This window comes from Equus caballus, chromosome 11 (assembly GCF_041296265.1).
Source record: "Equus caballus isolate H_3958 breed thoroughbred chromosome 11, TB-T2T, whole genome shotgun sequence".
Classification (NCBI taxonomy): Eukaryota; Metazoa; Chordata; class Mammalia; order Perissodactyla; family Equidae; genus Equus; species Equus caballus.
Window position 1 is genome coordinate 43,953,724 of NC_091694.1, and position 15,800 is coordinate 43,969,523.

A 15,800-nucleotide genomic window follows, 5' to 3' on the forward strand; every position below is an offset into this window, starting at 1 on the left:
AACTCAGATGTCTTCAAATAATTTACTACAACCTTTACCAAGGCAAAGCAAAAAAGCATAATTTCTTATAGTTGGAAAAGAAAGAAAAGTAGTACATCTCCTTGAAAGAATTACTAAATCTGTGGGAACCGGCTGTGTCATCGGCCTAGCTGCAAAGATCTGGCACCTATCCACCACAAGAGGGCAGTAGCGCTCAGCCGTTGTTAATGGAAACTCAACAGAGCGACGGAGGCTTTATTAGAGGAATTGTAAGAGCCAGTTGTTAACGCATCAATCTCACTGCAAAGAGCAGGGAAACAGACAGCAGCGCCCAGGCAGGTTCGGAGCTTATGTCCCCGGTAACAATAAGACAGGAAATAAGCAACAGGGGCTTGTGAAAAGGAGCGACCTCGCTCCCCATCCTTGTGTCCTTGAATCACCATGGAGATGGTTGACTAGCTTAATAATGGCTGCAGATAGGGGTTTGTTCATTTGGATGTCAGATAAGAACACTGTGGCAGGCGTCAATGCAACAGCTCTTCATGGGGACTCGGGAAGGGCAGAATAAAAGCTGTGGGGAACAGCAGTTAGGACTGGTTTTAGGAGTGTTCTAGTGTGAAATTTAATTTAGATTCATAACATTGGAACATTAAGATAAAGTAATCTTTGCAGCCTTTACCTTGTAAAGGTCCCAGGAAGCTAATTAATACAAAAAGGGATCAATTATAACAATATACTCAATATTTTAAGTATGTATGTCCATTGGCCTAGTATTACTCATAAAATGAGATGAATCAGGTATTTTTAATGTGCTCTCATGACCAGCATCTGTTTTTGGGTTTTGTTTTTTTTTTTTCATAATTGTCACTAATGTTACTGAGCTATAATCTGAAAAGACTTTTAGTATTTTAAAAACCCAATTTAATTATTCCATAATTTAATGTTTCAATTCAACATTTCTTGAACACTTACAATGGAGAGAAAAGACAGTGCCTCTGTGTGTTTGTTAATATGGAATTTTAGAAAATTGTACCCTCATGTTCTAAAGTCAGCCTCAAATAAAAATTGTCTTATGAATGTTTTCTACATTTTAAGTGCCTTTCCTATCCCATACTGTACCTTTTGTCTTGTGATACCTTCAAAACCACAGAAAGACTAAATATAATTCAGAGATCTTTGTTCCTTCATGTTGATAGAAGATAGGTTCTGTTTTGTCATTCTAATAGATATCCATGAGTGACATAATTGCCATTATTGTTAAAGAGCTATTGGATAGAAGAAGATATTTAAAAGCTCTTTTTCAATGATAAGTATCATTTAATGGTTTGTTCAACTCAAATCAGCAAATATTTATTGGGTTAGGCACTGTTAGACATTAGAAGATACAAAATGAATAAGATAATTAGAAGATACAAAAATGAATAAAACGTAGACCTGAGGGTGGGAGGCACCTGAAAGAAAGAAATTAACATTTTTCTTGAGTAACTACTCTGTGACAGCTTTTTGCATATCTTTTCTCAATAATCCTTATAATAACTCTGAGGTATTATCCCTGTTTTATGAAAGAAGAAACAGGCTTAGAGCAATTAAGCAACCTGCTCAAGGTCACAAAAATAATTGGGGTAGAGCTAAGATTGGAACCCAGGTCTGTTCAACTCCAAAGTATTCTCTTTCCATTGGACCATTCTATCTGAATATTAGTCATTGACTCCTGGGAAAAAGTAACTTTTATGAATGGCAGTTTAATAGTTTACAATTTGACAAATGAACATAATTGTGTGCAGTGATTATATATTTAAAAATAATTTTTAATTAGGAAATATATCAAACATAAAAGTTAGAGGCTGACCTGTATAGCCATTACGGAGCCATATTCTATATCTAACCTTAACATTATGCATGTTCGAGTCAGACTTTTTTAAAGAATTAAAACATTACAGGATCAGTTGAGACTTTCTAACCTTCCCTGATCTCATTGTCTTTTCTTCCTCCCTAGAGATAATGCTATTAAGAATTTGGTGTTTACCAGTTTCATGCATGATTTCTTACTTTAACTACATGCTTATGAATCCATAAACAATATAATATTATTTTGCAGGTTTTTAAATTGTTTAATTGTATCCAAAAGAACATATTATTCTACAACTTATTTTTTGTGCTCAACAATACGTTTTTGAGATTTATCCACAAGGATATGTGTCACTCTAGTTCTTTGTTAAATGCTGTGTAGTATTCCATTATATGAATATATCAATGTTTATTTATCTATTTTCCTGTAATTACGTACTTAAGATTCTGCTATGGTTTTGACTCAAAACATATTTCATTAACTTTCATCGTATTACTGGAACTTATATTTTAGTAATAAAAGTACAAACCTATCCACATTAACTTTTTTTTCTTGGTGCAGATCATTCTCGAATCGAAGTATGGAACTTTGGTAACATCGCCATCGAATGCTTATACCACTGGGCACGCATCTGTTTGGCTCTCATAGAGCTAAACAAAAACCGAAATAGTGCTATTGCACCTCCACTGCCCTCCAAGACTGACTCCTATGTGTACGTGAAAATGCCAGGGGCAAGCTCGCCAGAGAAATGCTAACTAATTGGTACTGTATTTAGGATATTTTTGTCATGTTAGTTTTGTTTGTTAACTGTAAAATATTTTCAATTGGAAAGGAGTGCTACATAGACATAGTCTGCTCCTAGACATTTACCTCAGCACTTTGTAAAACCCAAAGTACTACCTTAGGAGAAATTTGATCTAAAAAATATCCAGTTAAGGTAGCCATAACCAAATGTATGCTATAGAATATATTTAACAGTTTACTTTTAGGTTTAGCTTTATATCTGCCATGGAACTATTATGGTTGATTGGGTAGTGTTATTTTAATTCTTTTAAGGTACAATGTAAAGAAAAGACAGACTTAGAAAAAATGGCAGTTTTCACATTAAAAGAGTACTAAGTAATAAAGATTTTAAGAAATGGACTGAAAATTGTTTTTCTAATTTTTCAAAGACATATGAGCACCACCTCTTCCCTCTGCCCATCTCCCACCTCCCTTCCCCACTTACCGTCACAACTTAAAAGTTATTTCAATGAATAAAAATTCTTGTAGGAAAATGTTTGTCCATGACTCATGGAAAAAAGAAAACATCTTTTTTTATAACAAAAATCCCTCAAGTTCAAGAACTGCAAAAAGAATTTATAGTTATTTAAAGCATGTTATTACAGCAAACTTTACTGCTCTGTTGTGTGATTTCATCTTTGCAATAAGATATCTGATGACAGAGTTCATTTTTAATAAAATTTTGGGAAATTAAACTTCATTTTCTTTATTTGGTTGACAAAATGTGATGTGTTCCAAACATCTTATAAATTTGAGTTTGGAGGTCCCTTTTTAACCTTTTCTGATAAGATGACAGTGTTATTACCAGTCCTCATCTCTTGGATGATTGCATGCCCAGTTTTACCCTATAAGCCTTTTTCATATTTGGAAGAGGGTTTTTCAGGGCATTTGCAACAACATTTCTAGGAACAATGTTCTTGAAGATATTAAACCGATAGCCACATATCCTAATGGCTTCAGTACAAGCTTATAAAGAGTTCACTGTAAATACAAATAGCATTTTAGGCAGCAAGGAGCGGAAATTTTTACAGAATGCTTTTTAACCATTATCATGGGAATTAAGTTAACTACATGGCATCTACCTTAATGATAACCCATATCATACATTTGTGTGATGCTTTAACTTGTTTGAAGTATTTTCACATACTAGCTCATTTGATCCTCCCAGTCTCAATATTATTATCCCCATGTTATAAATGAGGAAACAGTCTCAAAGAGTGAGTGAGTTACCTAGGTCACAACAGCTAGTAAGAGGCAGGGTGGACCTAGCACCCATATGTTCTAATTTCTGGTTTACTGCCCTTGCCAGCACCCCAGACATCTCACTAACACTTTCCAACCTTTACTAGGCTAACAACTGTGCTGTCAGTCTTCTGGAAACTACTTTAAAATTAAGCAACCAACAAAGCAGATTGGTTGAACTTATTTAACCATCATTCAAGTAAAATACTATTCCTTAATACCAGGAGCTTATTTTTTTAGCGAAGAGGATGTTATTTATACTCGACAATAATTTAGATATAGATTTATATTTAAATCTACTTATTTGACTCAATAGACATTGAGTTACTTATATTTACATATACTTCAGAAGCTTAGACTTGATTAATTGGATTTTTTATTGGCTCTTTCTCCATAGCTTATAGGTAACAATGACACTGTATGGTGTAGACCATGCAGACCACTTTCCTTCATAACTATGGTGTTCCATTGTCCAGGAACAACATAAGGTTTCAAGATGATATTGGAATCTCAGAAAAGCTCCTATTGGCTTTTTTTTTTTCAGGGGAAGATTCACCCTAAGCTAACATGTGTTGCCCATCTTCCTCCTTTCTTCTTCCTTTTTTCCCCCCAAAGCCCAGTACATAGTTGTGTACAGTTATAAGTTCTTCTGGTTCTTCTACGTGAGCCGCTGCCACAGCATGGCTACTGACAGATGAGTGGTGTGCTTCCGAGCCTGGGAACCAAACCCAGGCTGCCGAAGTGGAGCGCACTGAACTTTAACCACTAGGCCCTCAGGTCTGGCTCTCTATTGGCGTTTTCAACAGCTTTATTGAACTACAACACACACTATACAATTCACCCACTTAATGTGTACGATTCAATGGTTTTTAGTAAATTTAGAGTTGTGTAACCATTACAACAATCAACTTTAGAACATGTTCATCACCCCCATAAGAAACCCTATACCCATTAGCAGTCTCTGCCCATGTTCCCCCACCCCAGCCCTAGGCAACCTAATCTTTCTTTCTCTATGAATTTGCCTATTCTGGACATTTTATATAAGTGGAATCATACAATAGATGGTTTCTTGTGACTGACTTCTCATTCCCTCTTAATCTAAATATGATAAGCAACCAGCTGCCCTTAACTTCCACAGACATCCCCAACCCACTGACTCAGAAGACCCTTTGCAGGTAATTTAGGGAATTTTCATTCATCTAAGGTTTTATGCAATGTTACTCCCACCTAACCCCATCCCACATCATCAACTCTGTGTTCTTACTGTCCCCTACCTGGTCTTATAATAAAGATCTCTCTCAAGAGACATGATCAATTAATTAAATATTGCCTATTTCTTTGTCCTTAGGCATGGACAAAGAACTAGTATTTCATCTTGGTGGGTGTTTCATCTCCTAGTCACTAACCATATTTTACCTCTTCTCAATCTACTGCCTGAGCTTAGACTGTCCTGCCTGCAGACTACAACTGGTAAGTTACCTCTAGGTGGCCATATTTTGTCTTGTGTGACCCCAACTCTCCAGCCACAGCTGTTTGAATTGGGGTTGACCCTTTGCCAAAAGGAAACCAATTTATGAAATGGCCTAATATAAAAAGTATCCAAACTATGGATCAATCAAACTGGGGAACAGCAATAGGAGCAGTCTCTAGAAGGATCTTAAGTGTTTAGAGAGGACAAAAGTGTCATGACAGGCCTTAAACAAATTGAAGCAGACTGCCTTCCAGACACTACAAGTTAGCAGAAGATGTAGACAGACAAAAGGTGCAGAGAGTGAGTAGTTGGTTAGGGAAAAGAATGGGCAAGAAGCAAAGCAGAGACTGAAAGAGTAGCAAAATAACATTAATAACACTAACGTCAAAACATTAAATGGAAGATCCATGAGTTTGGCTCCTGAGGTCCCCACAGTTGCCTTGGATTCAATTCCAGTCGACTGTCCTTGAAGTCTTATTTCTGGAAGTCTAAGACAGTCGGAATTCTCTGTTGTACAACAATCAGGAGTGTGGGAGTGATGCTATCTTTTATTGGTTTATTCTGCTTCTGTCCCTACAGTAATTTCAATTAAAGTTCCCAAACTTGGGTTCAAAATGGTAGGAGGGTTCTCTGTGTCTCCAATCCACTGCTGCAGATACCACCATTGCTGCAAACCCTGCCAAGCAACTGAAGAACTTGAACTCTGCAACACTGCATTTGAGAAATCAGCCTTCCAGTTTTGGGAAAATCTCACAAGTGCTTCATTGCAACATCCCAAAGGCAATGTGAGAATACAGAAGACTCCAATTCAAAAGCTTGCATTATATAGGGATATTGAGCTGGGTAATTTTGTGTAACTAATTCACCATTCAGTCTCTTTAAGTAAGAGGCAGACAGTCCCGGCAGGGGACTTTATTTTTACCCTCTATTGATTCATTTTTTATCTTAAGCAAAGTAACACATGCTCATAGTTTGAAGAGTCATCCTGTCCTACAAGGTCTATTAAGACCCAGAGCATTTCCTCGCCCCACCTCACCGCTATTCCCCTTGCTTCTGAATCAACTACTTTCAATTCTTTTAGCTCAGGAGTTAATAAACAGCCCATGGGCTAAATCTGGCCAACTGCCTCCTACAATAAAGCTTTATTGGAAAAGCCACGCGCAGTACTGTCTATGACTGCTTTCACATTACAAGGGCAGAATTGAGTAGCTGCCACAGAGATCGAGGACCCACAAAGCCTAAATATTTACTATCTGACTCTTTGCATACAAAGTTTGCTAACCCTTATTTTGGCTGTAGTTTTGACAAGTACCTCCAAATCGTGAAATAACATGCTGTGTTATGTAATAAGCATACTTTTTTTTTTCCTAATTTAGGCAATATTTATTAACCTCCCAATATGCAATACAAAGATTTAGCTCCTTCCTCAGCACACACACACACACAAACACACACACATTTCCCATGCATCCATTCTTATCAATATAATTACACTGTAATTTAGATTAGAATACATCAATACACAGTGTTTGCATTATCATGATTATGTATGCTATTTAGGGCTTAGCCATGTAGTAAATTATAGTTATTTTCCTTTTGTGAACATCTTTTCACTTTCCCTGAAGTTAATGTCAAAAGAAAACTTGGAGTGGCTGGAGTGACTATAATAACATCATACAAAGTAGATTTCAGAGCAAAGAATAGTATCATGATAAAGAAGGGCATTTCATAATGAAAAAGGGGTCAATTAATTAAGACGTAACAATATTTATCCACCTAATAACAGAGTTTCAAAATAGATAGAGAAAAACTGATAGAACTGCAAGTCCATAGAGACAGAAGTAGATTACCGGTTGGCTAGGTTGGGGAGTTTGAGGGAAAATTGGAGTGACTAATGAGTACAGGGCTCCTTTTTGGGGTATTGAAAATATTCTGAAACTGATTGTGGTGATGGTAGCACAACTCTCTGAATATTTTAAAAACCATTGAATTGTACACTTCCAATGGGTGATTGTATACTATGTAAATTATATCTCAATGAGGCTGTTTTGAAAAGGATGATGATACTAGACAGAAATCTGGATCTACACAAAGATATGGAGACATCAGAAATGGTAAATATGTGCGTAAACACAATACTTCTCTTGTTAAAAAGATATTTTTGAAAGATAATTGTTTAAAGCAAAAATAATTTATTGTGTTTATAACATAGAAGTAAAATGTGTGACAATAGCACAAAATCTAAGGGAAAATGGAAGTATACTTTTGTAAGGTTTTTTTTATCCTATACTTAATGTGGTATATTCTTACTTGAAGGTAGACTGTGATAAGTTAAAGATGTATACTAGAAACCCTAAAGCAACACCTTAAAAAAAATAAGCCAACGGGGCTGGCCCCGTGGCCGAGTGGTTAAGTTCGCGAGCTCCGCTGCAGGCGGCCCAGTGTTTCGTTGGTTCGAATCCCGGGCGCGGACATGGTACTGCTCATCAAACCACGCTGAGGCAGCGTCCCACATGCCACAACTAGAAGGACCCACAACAAAGAATATGCAACTATGCACGGGGGGGTGGGGGCGGTTTGGGGAGAAAAAGGAAAAAAATTAAAAAATCTTAAAAAAAAATAAATAAGCCAAGAAGTATAGCTAATAGGCCAACAAAGAGGTATGAATCATAAAAAAATTCTCAATTAATCCAAAAGAGAGCAAAAAAACGGAAAGGAGAGAACAAAGAATAGATGGAAAAAACAGAAAACAAATTTCAACCATATTAATAAGCACTTTAATGAAAATGTTCTAAACACCCAAATTAAAGGAAGAAATTGTCAGATTGGATAAAAAGAGCAAGTCTCAACTATATGCTATCAACAAGAGATTTGCTTTGAATATAAAGACACGTTTGAATATAAAGACAAGTGATTAAAATAGGTTAAAAGTAAAAGGATGGAAAAAGATACACTATGCTAACAATCAAAACTTGCTATATTAACATCAGATAAAAAGACAAAAGAATAAAGAGGGTCATTTCTTAACGATATAGGGTCAATGCAAGAGGACATAACAATCCTAAATGTTTATATACCTAATAACAGAAGTACAAAATATATGAAACAAAAACTGGCCTAATTAAAAGAAAGAGACAAATCTACAATTATAGTTGGAGATGTTAACATACTTTTGGCAGTAATTGACAAGATCTCTTCGGCTGCTATAACACTAGTTTGGAATGGGCCAATAGGGAGTGGGTGCACAGATGGAATAAAAAAGTATCGTATGTGATTTTGATTCCTATATTCCAGTAGCACCACGGTATTGTTATTAATCAGTTCCGTCCTATAATGAGATACTATTAGCATATAAAGTTTCATCTTCTGCCAAGTTACCCTGAGCCAGGTATACTCACAATGAACACCTCAGAGGAAAAAGAAAAAAATCGATAGCCCAGGGTAGTGGTTTTCAAACTTGAGCGAGTATCAGAATTATCTGGAGGGGTCGTTAAAATTCAAGTTGCTGGGCCCCATCCCAGAGTTCCTGATTCAGCAGGTCTGGGATAGAGCCCGAGAATCTGCATTTCTAACAAATTCCCGGGGTTATGCTAATGCTGCTGGTCCCGGGACGACACTTTGGGAACCACTGGCCTGGAATTTTGTCATTCCGTTCTTCCTACTGAATTCGAGGCACCCAGTCGATTTCCACACAGAACAGAACACCGCGGGACTCCATTTCCACCAGCTCGGCAACTCGAAAGAGGAACGCAGCCGCCAGACTGCTTCCAGGCAGCCCGAAGCCGCGCGAGAGTTTACGTGATGACGTAGGCGTCTGCGTCAGCGTCACGTCGGCGTCGGCCACGTTCGGCGGAGACGGGAGCAAGATGGCGATTCCGGGCAGGCAGTGAGTGATCCGGGAGTTAGGGTCAGGCGGGGAGTGAGAAACCACGACGACTGTGTCTTTGTCCGAGGAGTAAAAGTGCGCTGGAAGTGAAGGGGCTGTGTCGTCAGGCATAGAGACGGGGAAAAGCGAGACATCCTGAGGAACATATATTCCCCTCCCCCCCACATTTTCCAGGCTGGAAGCCCGAAGTTTGAGGGAGAAACTTGTGAGGAAATAAAGGAAGTTAGGCTGAGGGGCAGAGAGCGAGACTTTTCTATTTTCCAAAAGCTCGGTCTGAGGCCCCTCAGTCTTGCTTCCTACCCCGCGCTTCAGTTTCTCCTCGGTTGGATGCTTACAGGGGCCATGAGAAGAGAGACAGTTCCTGGCTTCTTTAGAGGGCCTTGTTCTCCTTGGCAGCTCACGTCCTGATTCCCGCCCTCCCTTCTCGTTTTAGGAATGTTGTGCTGAGAAGCCACAGAAAAGGGTAGGCATATAGGGAATTGGGGTATCCGTTGCCGCAAAAAAGACAAATATCGTATGTTCTTGGAAGTTTTACCTTTGATGTATAATCCTTACTTTCCTTGCGGCTTCCTGTGATCTCTGCGTCTTAAAGGCCAAAACGTGAGAAACTAAATGAGGTGGATTTGATGGCATGGTTGTCAGATGCTCCAAGACAAAGCAAGTGAGCTTGATCAAGTGTAACGGGCATTTGCCCCGTGGCTGTGTAGGTTTCTCAGTTAATATAATCTTAAAAATTTTGGTGGTGACATTATCCAGTAACTTCTTTACAACTGTGTTAGGTACCCAGTAGAAAAGTGTTGCTGTTTTCCTGACTCTTGTTAGACCATAAAGGTAACTTAGAGCGAATGTTCTTTTTGGTGAACATGAACTGAGCTTTCCACTAACGTGTTCTTTATAAAACGTTATTGTCATCTCATTTATCTAAAACATTTCTGAACTCTTCAGTTACTTCTCTTCTTTGATTAAAGTGGTATTTGAGTTTGGCCCATGTCCACAAATAATCATTTGGGAATAATTATAAAATCTTAGGGCATATTAGAATTTTGAGATTACTGAAAATCAGAAACAATGTTATGTGTTCATAGGCCATGACATGTTTTGACTTGGTAGCTTCATCTGGAAGAGGTAGTGGATGTATTATTTTTTAACATTTGAATATAATGGTGTAATTTCTATTTCAAAAAAAAAAAATGCAGGTATGGGCTTATTTTGCCAAAGAAAGCACAGCAGTTGCGCCCTGTTTTGCAAAAACCGTCAGTGTTTGGAAGTGATTCTGATGATGATGATGATGAGGTAAGGGAACCTATGTTTTTCTACTGCATTGTTGAAAATATAAGTTTTTTTCATTCAACTTGTAAATTTGATGTCTTTGCTTGCCTTAGTTATTTGTCGATACAATGTATCTGGAGTATTTAATAATTTACAGTTATCAAAAGGAATATTCAAAGAAAGACTCCACTGACTGTTTTTTCCCCTTAAAAGTTTTACATGGATAATCAAAGAGATTTTTTCTTTCAAGAGCTATGAACTTCACGTATTTTTAAGCAGTTATACAAAGTCATTTCAGACAGTTAATACTGATGTGAGAAAATTGGTGGTGTAAAGATCCCTGGAAATGAGTTGTTAAGATGTCACGAATTTCGTAGGAATTTTTAGTAGAAAAGTAGTTTCCTATGAGACTACTTTTGTGGTTATTCAGTGTCTCCTAAATGTAATTGCTCAGTTATAATTATGGTAGTGCATAATGTTACCATCGATAATACTATGATAATAACATCTAATGTGAACACTTTATATTTTAGCAGCCAAAACAGTGTTCTCCTGTGAAACCTATGGTTTATAGCAGAAAACAACCTGAAACGTGTGCTTAGCTAATACTTCAGTCATTTTCTATGCATCAATTAATCTGGTACTTCCTTTGCTCTGGCAGAAAAATAGCTTCTTTTTCAGTGTTTACTGATTGTATAATAGCATAGGTAGGTAATTAAACGTACTTGATACTTCTTTGCTTCTTGTTTTCTACTTGAAGAAATTGACTCTAGATGGCTCACACTTTTTAAAAATTGTGGTATAATTTAGGTAGAAAATTTGTGGATTTTTCATGTACATGTTGATGACTTTTAGCAAATGTATATGCCCTAGTCACGATGGAGAAAATTTCCCTCTCCCCTGAAAATTCTCTCGCTCTGCTTTGCAGTCAGCCTACTTCCCTACGTTCTGCCCCAGACAACTATCTCATTGTGGTTTTGATTTTCATTTGATATCATTGGCCATTTATGTATCAACTTTGGAGAAATGTCTGTTCGCGTAATTTGCCTATTTTTTAATTGGATTATTTGTCATTTTGTTATGAGTTGTAAGATTGCTTTATGTATTCTAAATATAAGTTCTTTTTTAGATATCATTTGTAAATATTTTCTCCCGTTCTGTGGGTTGTCTTTTTGTCGATAATGTCCGTTGAAGCACAAAAGTTCTCTTTTCAGGAAGTCTAATTTATTTTTTTCTTAAGTTGTTACTGCTTTGTTGTCATACCTAAGAAGCCATTGCTTGATCTAAGGCCACGAAGATTTACGCATGTGTTTTCTTCTAAGAATTTTGCAGTTTTCTTAAATTTAGGGCTGTGATCCGTTTTGAGTTAATTTTTGTGTATAGTATGTGTTAGAGGTCTAATTTCATTCTCTGCTTGTGGATATCCACTTGTCCCAACATCATTTGTTGAAAACTATCCCCATTGAATTGATGGTGCTCTGTGGTTTGTTTTAATATACAAATAACTTTTTAAAATCACTTATCATGGACACAACAGAAAAATATGACATTCTTATCCTGTAGTTTCATATAAATCTTCCTAGCATTCCATTTAGTACAAAGCAACATATATTCCAGGTTGTGAAGGATGGGTTTACACAAGTGATCTAGAAAGTTTACCTATGTTATTGCTGTTTCCTTTGCATTGTGAAATGAGGCTGTGGTAGCTGCACAGTGGGTACACTAGAGTCAGAAAAGATAGGCCTAGGCCATTTTGCTCTTCCTTCTTCCCTTCCCTCCCTCTTCTTTTACGTAGAGGGACTTTAATACAGAGAATTGGTTACGTAGGTGATGAAGACTTGAGAAGCCAAAAAAAGGGTGGTGAAGCAACACTGAGATTAGCTGCAATAAGAAGCAAATAGCGATAAATGGAGACATACAGGTAGATGAGTCCTGGAGGCCAGGGGCCAGGGTTGCCTGGCGAGAACTGGGCTTTCCTGAAGGAGCTAAAGCCATTGGAGAGATTTAGTCTTAGGTAGAGAAAAAGGCAGGGGGAATACCTTGGATTCTCCCTTTCTCCTACCCTCTAGTATATCATCATTGTCTTCCATTGGTGGAGCCCAGCCAGAACCCAACTGACAAGGGAGCTGCAACTTAGTTCTTACCCAGAATATGAAACTGTTGTTTCTTTAACATAATTTCCTTACCAATAGAAAAATCAGTCTTCTGCATTCCAGCCTATGCTTGTACTAAGAGGTAAATTTCTTAGTTACGTATATTATTTAAATATTTGTGAGGTTTGAACATAAAATTTCCTATTTAAAAACTAATCAGCAATTAAGGCAACAATGAAATTGTTAGTGCTTTGAAAAATATAGACAAAGATATTTGATGGTTTCCCTCCTGAGGAGGGCATTTGATGTCCTTGGAAGGAGCTGCTATGAAGTAAATCCATCTATTGTTATTTTCAGCAATTCAGCAGAAGCATTAAGAGCCCAAATTTAAGATCAGACTTTCCTTCGAGTGGTCCAGCAGAGGGGGCCCTAGCAAATGAATTCTGTTTTAATATGTGCTTTTTCCAGAGTTAGTTTAAATATGGGAAAGTGGTAGTCCAGCACTTTGTTGTTATTTAAATAGTTCCTCTTTTAAAAATTATCAGAACTAGTTAGAAATAATTGTCATCTTGTTTAAAGGTAGGGGAGATGAAGAATGTTTATACCATATGAGTGGCAGGTTTTTATTATATCCAAATGCTGCTGTCTGATCAGAAGTGTTTGAGTGATTTTGCTGTGATAGAAATGTGTTTATTACATTTTTTTCCCGTCTGTCCTCTTTCTTCCAGTCCAATGGGCACCACCTTCATTACTTGGATTATTTTAATGGCTTCATAACTGGTTTCCTTATCGCCTATGTCTCTTTGCTCAAATACTGTTGGCAGACTGATCTTCCTAAAGCACAGTTCTAATCACTGTTACTCCCTTGCTCTTGAACCTAATTGTATTTAAAGTCTAAACTGCTAATCCTGACCTTGAAAGCCTTCCCTATGCTTTGGCTTCAAAATGCTTATTTGCATTTTCTTCTAACTCTACTCCTCCTTGTAAAGTACACTGTCATGTTTGTAGTTTTTCCACAACTCTGCTTTTCTTCACAATAGAAGTTTTTCTATCCTACAGGTCCACATTATAGCCATCCTTCAAAACCCATTGCAAAAGCTGCTTCCTTCAAGATTTCCCCCACTGGAAACAAACTCTTCCTTTTTCTGACTGTCTTTATCTTTCTTAGAGCACTTAGCTTTTTATACCTTGTATTATAAGTTATTTGCATACAAATCTTGTCAGTGTACTAGAGTGTGAGCTCCATGAGTTAGGATCCAGATGTCTATGCTGCCTTCCAAGAATGAGTAAAATTATATACTCAGACATTTTAACCGTCTATATTGTAAAGAGCCAGATAGTAGATTTTTAGGCTTTGCAGGCCAACTACTGAACTTTGCTCTCATAGCATGAAAGCAGCCATTAGACGATATGTAAATGAATGAGCATGACAAATAAATGTGTTCTAATAAAACTTTATTTACAAAAAGGGAGGTGCTTGGATTTGGCTGTAACTTGCTGACCCCTAGTCTATACAATTATTCTCAAAAGAACTTGTGATAACCAACATTTCTCAAGTGTTATAAGGTGGTTAGTGAGTAAAATAGGTGCTGCATGATGAGTTAAACATGGAATTTCTTGGGGTAGTGGTTAAGTTTGCGCACTCCACTGTGGCGGCCTGGGGTTTGTGGGATCAGATCCCTGGCGTGGACCTAGCATTGCTTGTCAAGCTGGCTGTGGCGACATCCCACATAAAATAGAGGAAGATTGGCACAGATGTTAGCTCAGCAACAATCTTCCTCAAGCAAAAAGAGGAAGATTGGCAACAGATGTTAGCTCAGGGCCAATGTTCCCTGCAAAAACCACCAAAAAAACATAGAACTTCCTTTTAAATATTTCTCTGTGATAAAAACTTGCCCATTTAGCATAGCATAATGAGTTTTCCTTTTAATCTTGGCGATTGAAATGCTTATTTCTAGACAATTAATATTCTTGTGAGATCTAGTTTTGCAATATAATTCATATGCCATGAAGAGGTATGATTTATACAGCCTGAAAGTTTTTGCTTTAGGAAGAAGATACAAAACTCCTTGGTCTCTTAAGAGAGTATTAAGTTAAAGTAGAAAACTAAAATTTATTAATTTAGTTTTTTATATAAAATATGTCAGATTGGTGGTGGATGGTAGCAATAATTGTACTTTGAGTCACTCAGAAGCCTTGGTATAGGCCTTTTATAGGTTAAGCGTTCATATTTCATAAGATGTAAAGCATTTATAAAAACTACAAGGAAAACACTAAAACTCTGGCAGAAAAATGAGGAAAACACATTTGTAAACAAATATAGCAGAACTAGAATATCTACTAAACAATAAAAATATTTGATCTTACTATATTTAAGAAATGTAAATTAGAACAAGAGTGAGCCACCATTTTTTACTATATTAACAAATACTTTTAAAAAATGGTAATGGCAGTGGCCAGCCTCATAGCATAGTGGTTAAGTTCAGCACATTCCACTTTAGCGGCCCAGGTTTGGATCCTGAGCACAGACCTACACCACTTGGCTGCGCTGTGGCAGCAACTCACGTACAAAATAGAGGAAGATTGGCACAAATGTTAGCTCAGGGCAAATCTTCCTCACCAAAAAAAATGGTAAGATTTTGATAAAATGGGCCCTCAGAATTTTGTTAGTGTAAATTTATGCCCTTTTTGGAAAGTAGTTTTGCAATTAGTATCAATCTTTTAAAAGTTAAGTATATTTAACCCAGTGTATTGAGTAGAAGACAGAAACTGTGCCAGTATTTTCCCTTCTAAAATTCTCTCTTCAGGAAATTGTCAGAAATTTATATTAAAGATTTAAAGATATTCAAACGTCTTTATTTCAGAGTTGTTTGTGATAGTGAAAACTTAGAACCAGTCCAACTTTCAACAGTGAAAGTATGCCTAAGTAAAATGTGGTGCAATGTACAGTCATGAGCTGCATAGTGATGTTTTGGTCATTGACAGAGCGAATATACAATGGTGGTCCCATAAGATTAGTACCATATAGCCTAGGTGTGTAGTGGGCTATACCATCTAGGTTTGTGTAAATACACTCTCATGTTCACACAACGATGAAATCAACTAACAACACATCTCAGAATGAATCTCCGTTGTTAAGTGACACATGACTGAATATGCAAAATTCTTATAGATAAAATCAAAGGAAAAAAGGGAGTAAAGAAAGCATTTCAGAATATTAATGGTTGT

General features: G+C 37.0%; 2 protein-coding genes and 1 non-coding gene across 19 annotated transcripts in view; all 3 read left to right on the top strand.

The window, feature by feature from the left end:
- EFCAB5 (EF-hand calcium binding domain 5) overlaps positions 1–2,971 on the top strand; it is a 142,576-nt gene extending 139,605 nt beyond the window's left edge. For all 7 annotated transcript variants that reach the window (XM_070227791.1, XM_070227792.1, XM_070227787.1 and 4 more), the window contains one exon: positions 2,390–2,971. In XM_070227791.1, the coding sequence (XP_070083892.1) occupies positions 2,390–2,583 (194 nt within the window). In that variant the 3' untranslated portion in view covers positions 2,584–2,971. The remainder of the gene's footprint in view (positions 1–2,389) is intronic.
- A 6,151-nt stretch (positions 2,972–9,122) lies between these two features.
- NSRP1 (nuclear speckle splicing regulatory protein 1) overlaps positions 9,123–15,800 on the top strand; it is a 59,845-nt gene continuing 53,167 nt past the window's right edge. For 3 of the 11 annotated variants that reach the window (XM_070227804.1, XM_070227797.1, XM_070227803.1), the window contains exons 1-2: positions 9,157–9,210; positions 10,407–10,503. Coding sequence is in view for 2 of the 11 variants with exons in the window: in XM_023653167.2 (XP_023508935.2) it covers positions 9,191–9,210; positions 9,644–9,673; positions 10,407–10,503 (147 nt within the window). In the remaining 9 variants the exon portion in view is untranslated. Of the gene's footprint in view, positions 9,211–9,642; positions 9,674–10,406; positions 10,504–15,800 lie in introns of those variants that run through there. The other 8 variants (XM_070227800.1, XM_070227802.1, XM_023653167.2 and 5 more) reach the window with 7 other exon arrangements.
- Positions 9,436–9,498, top strand: MIR423 (microRNA mir-423). The gene has a single exon (NR_032912.1). It is a non-coding gene; the product is annotated as a microRNA mir-423 (primary transcript).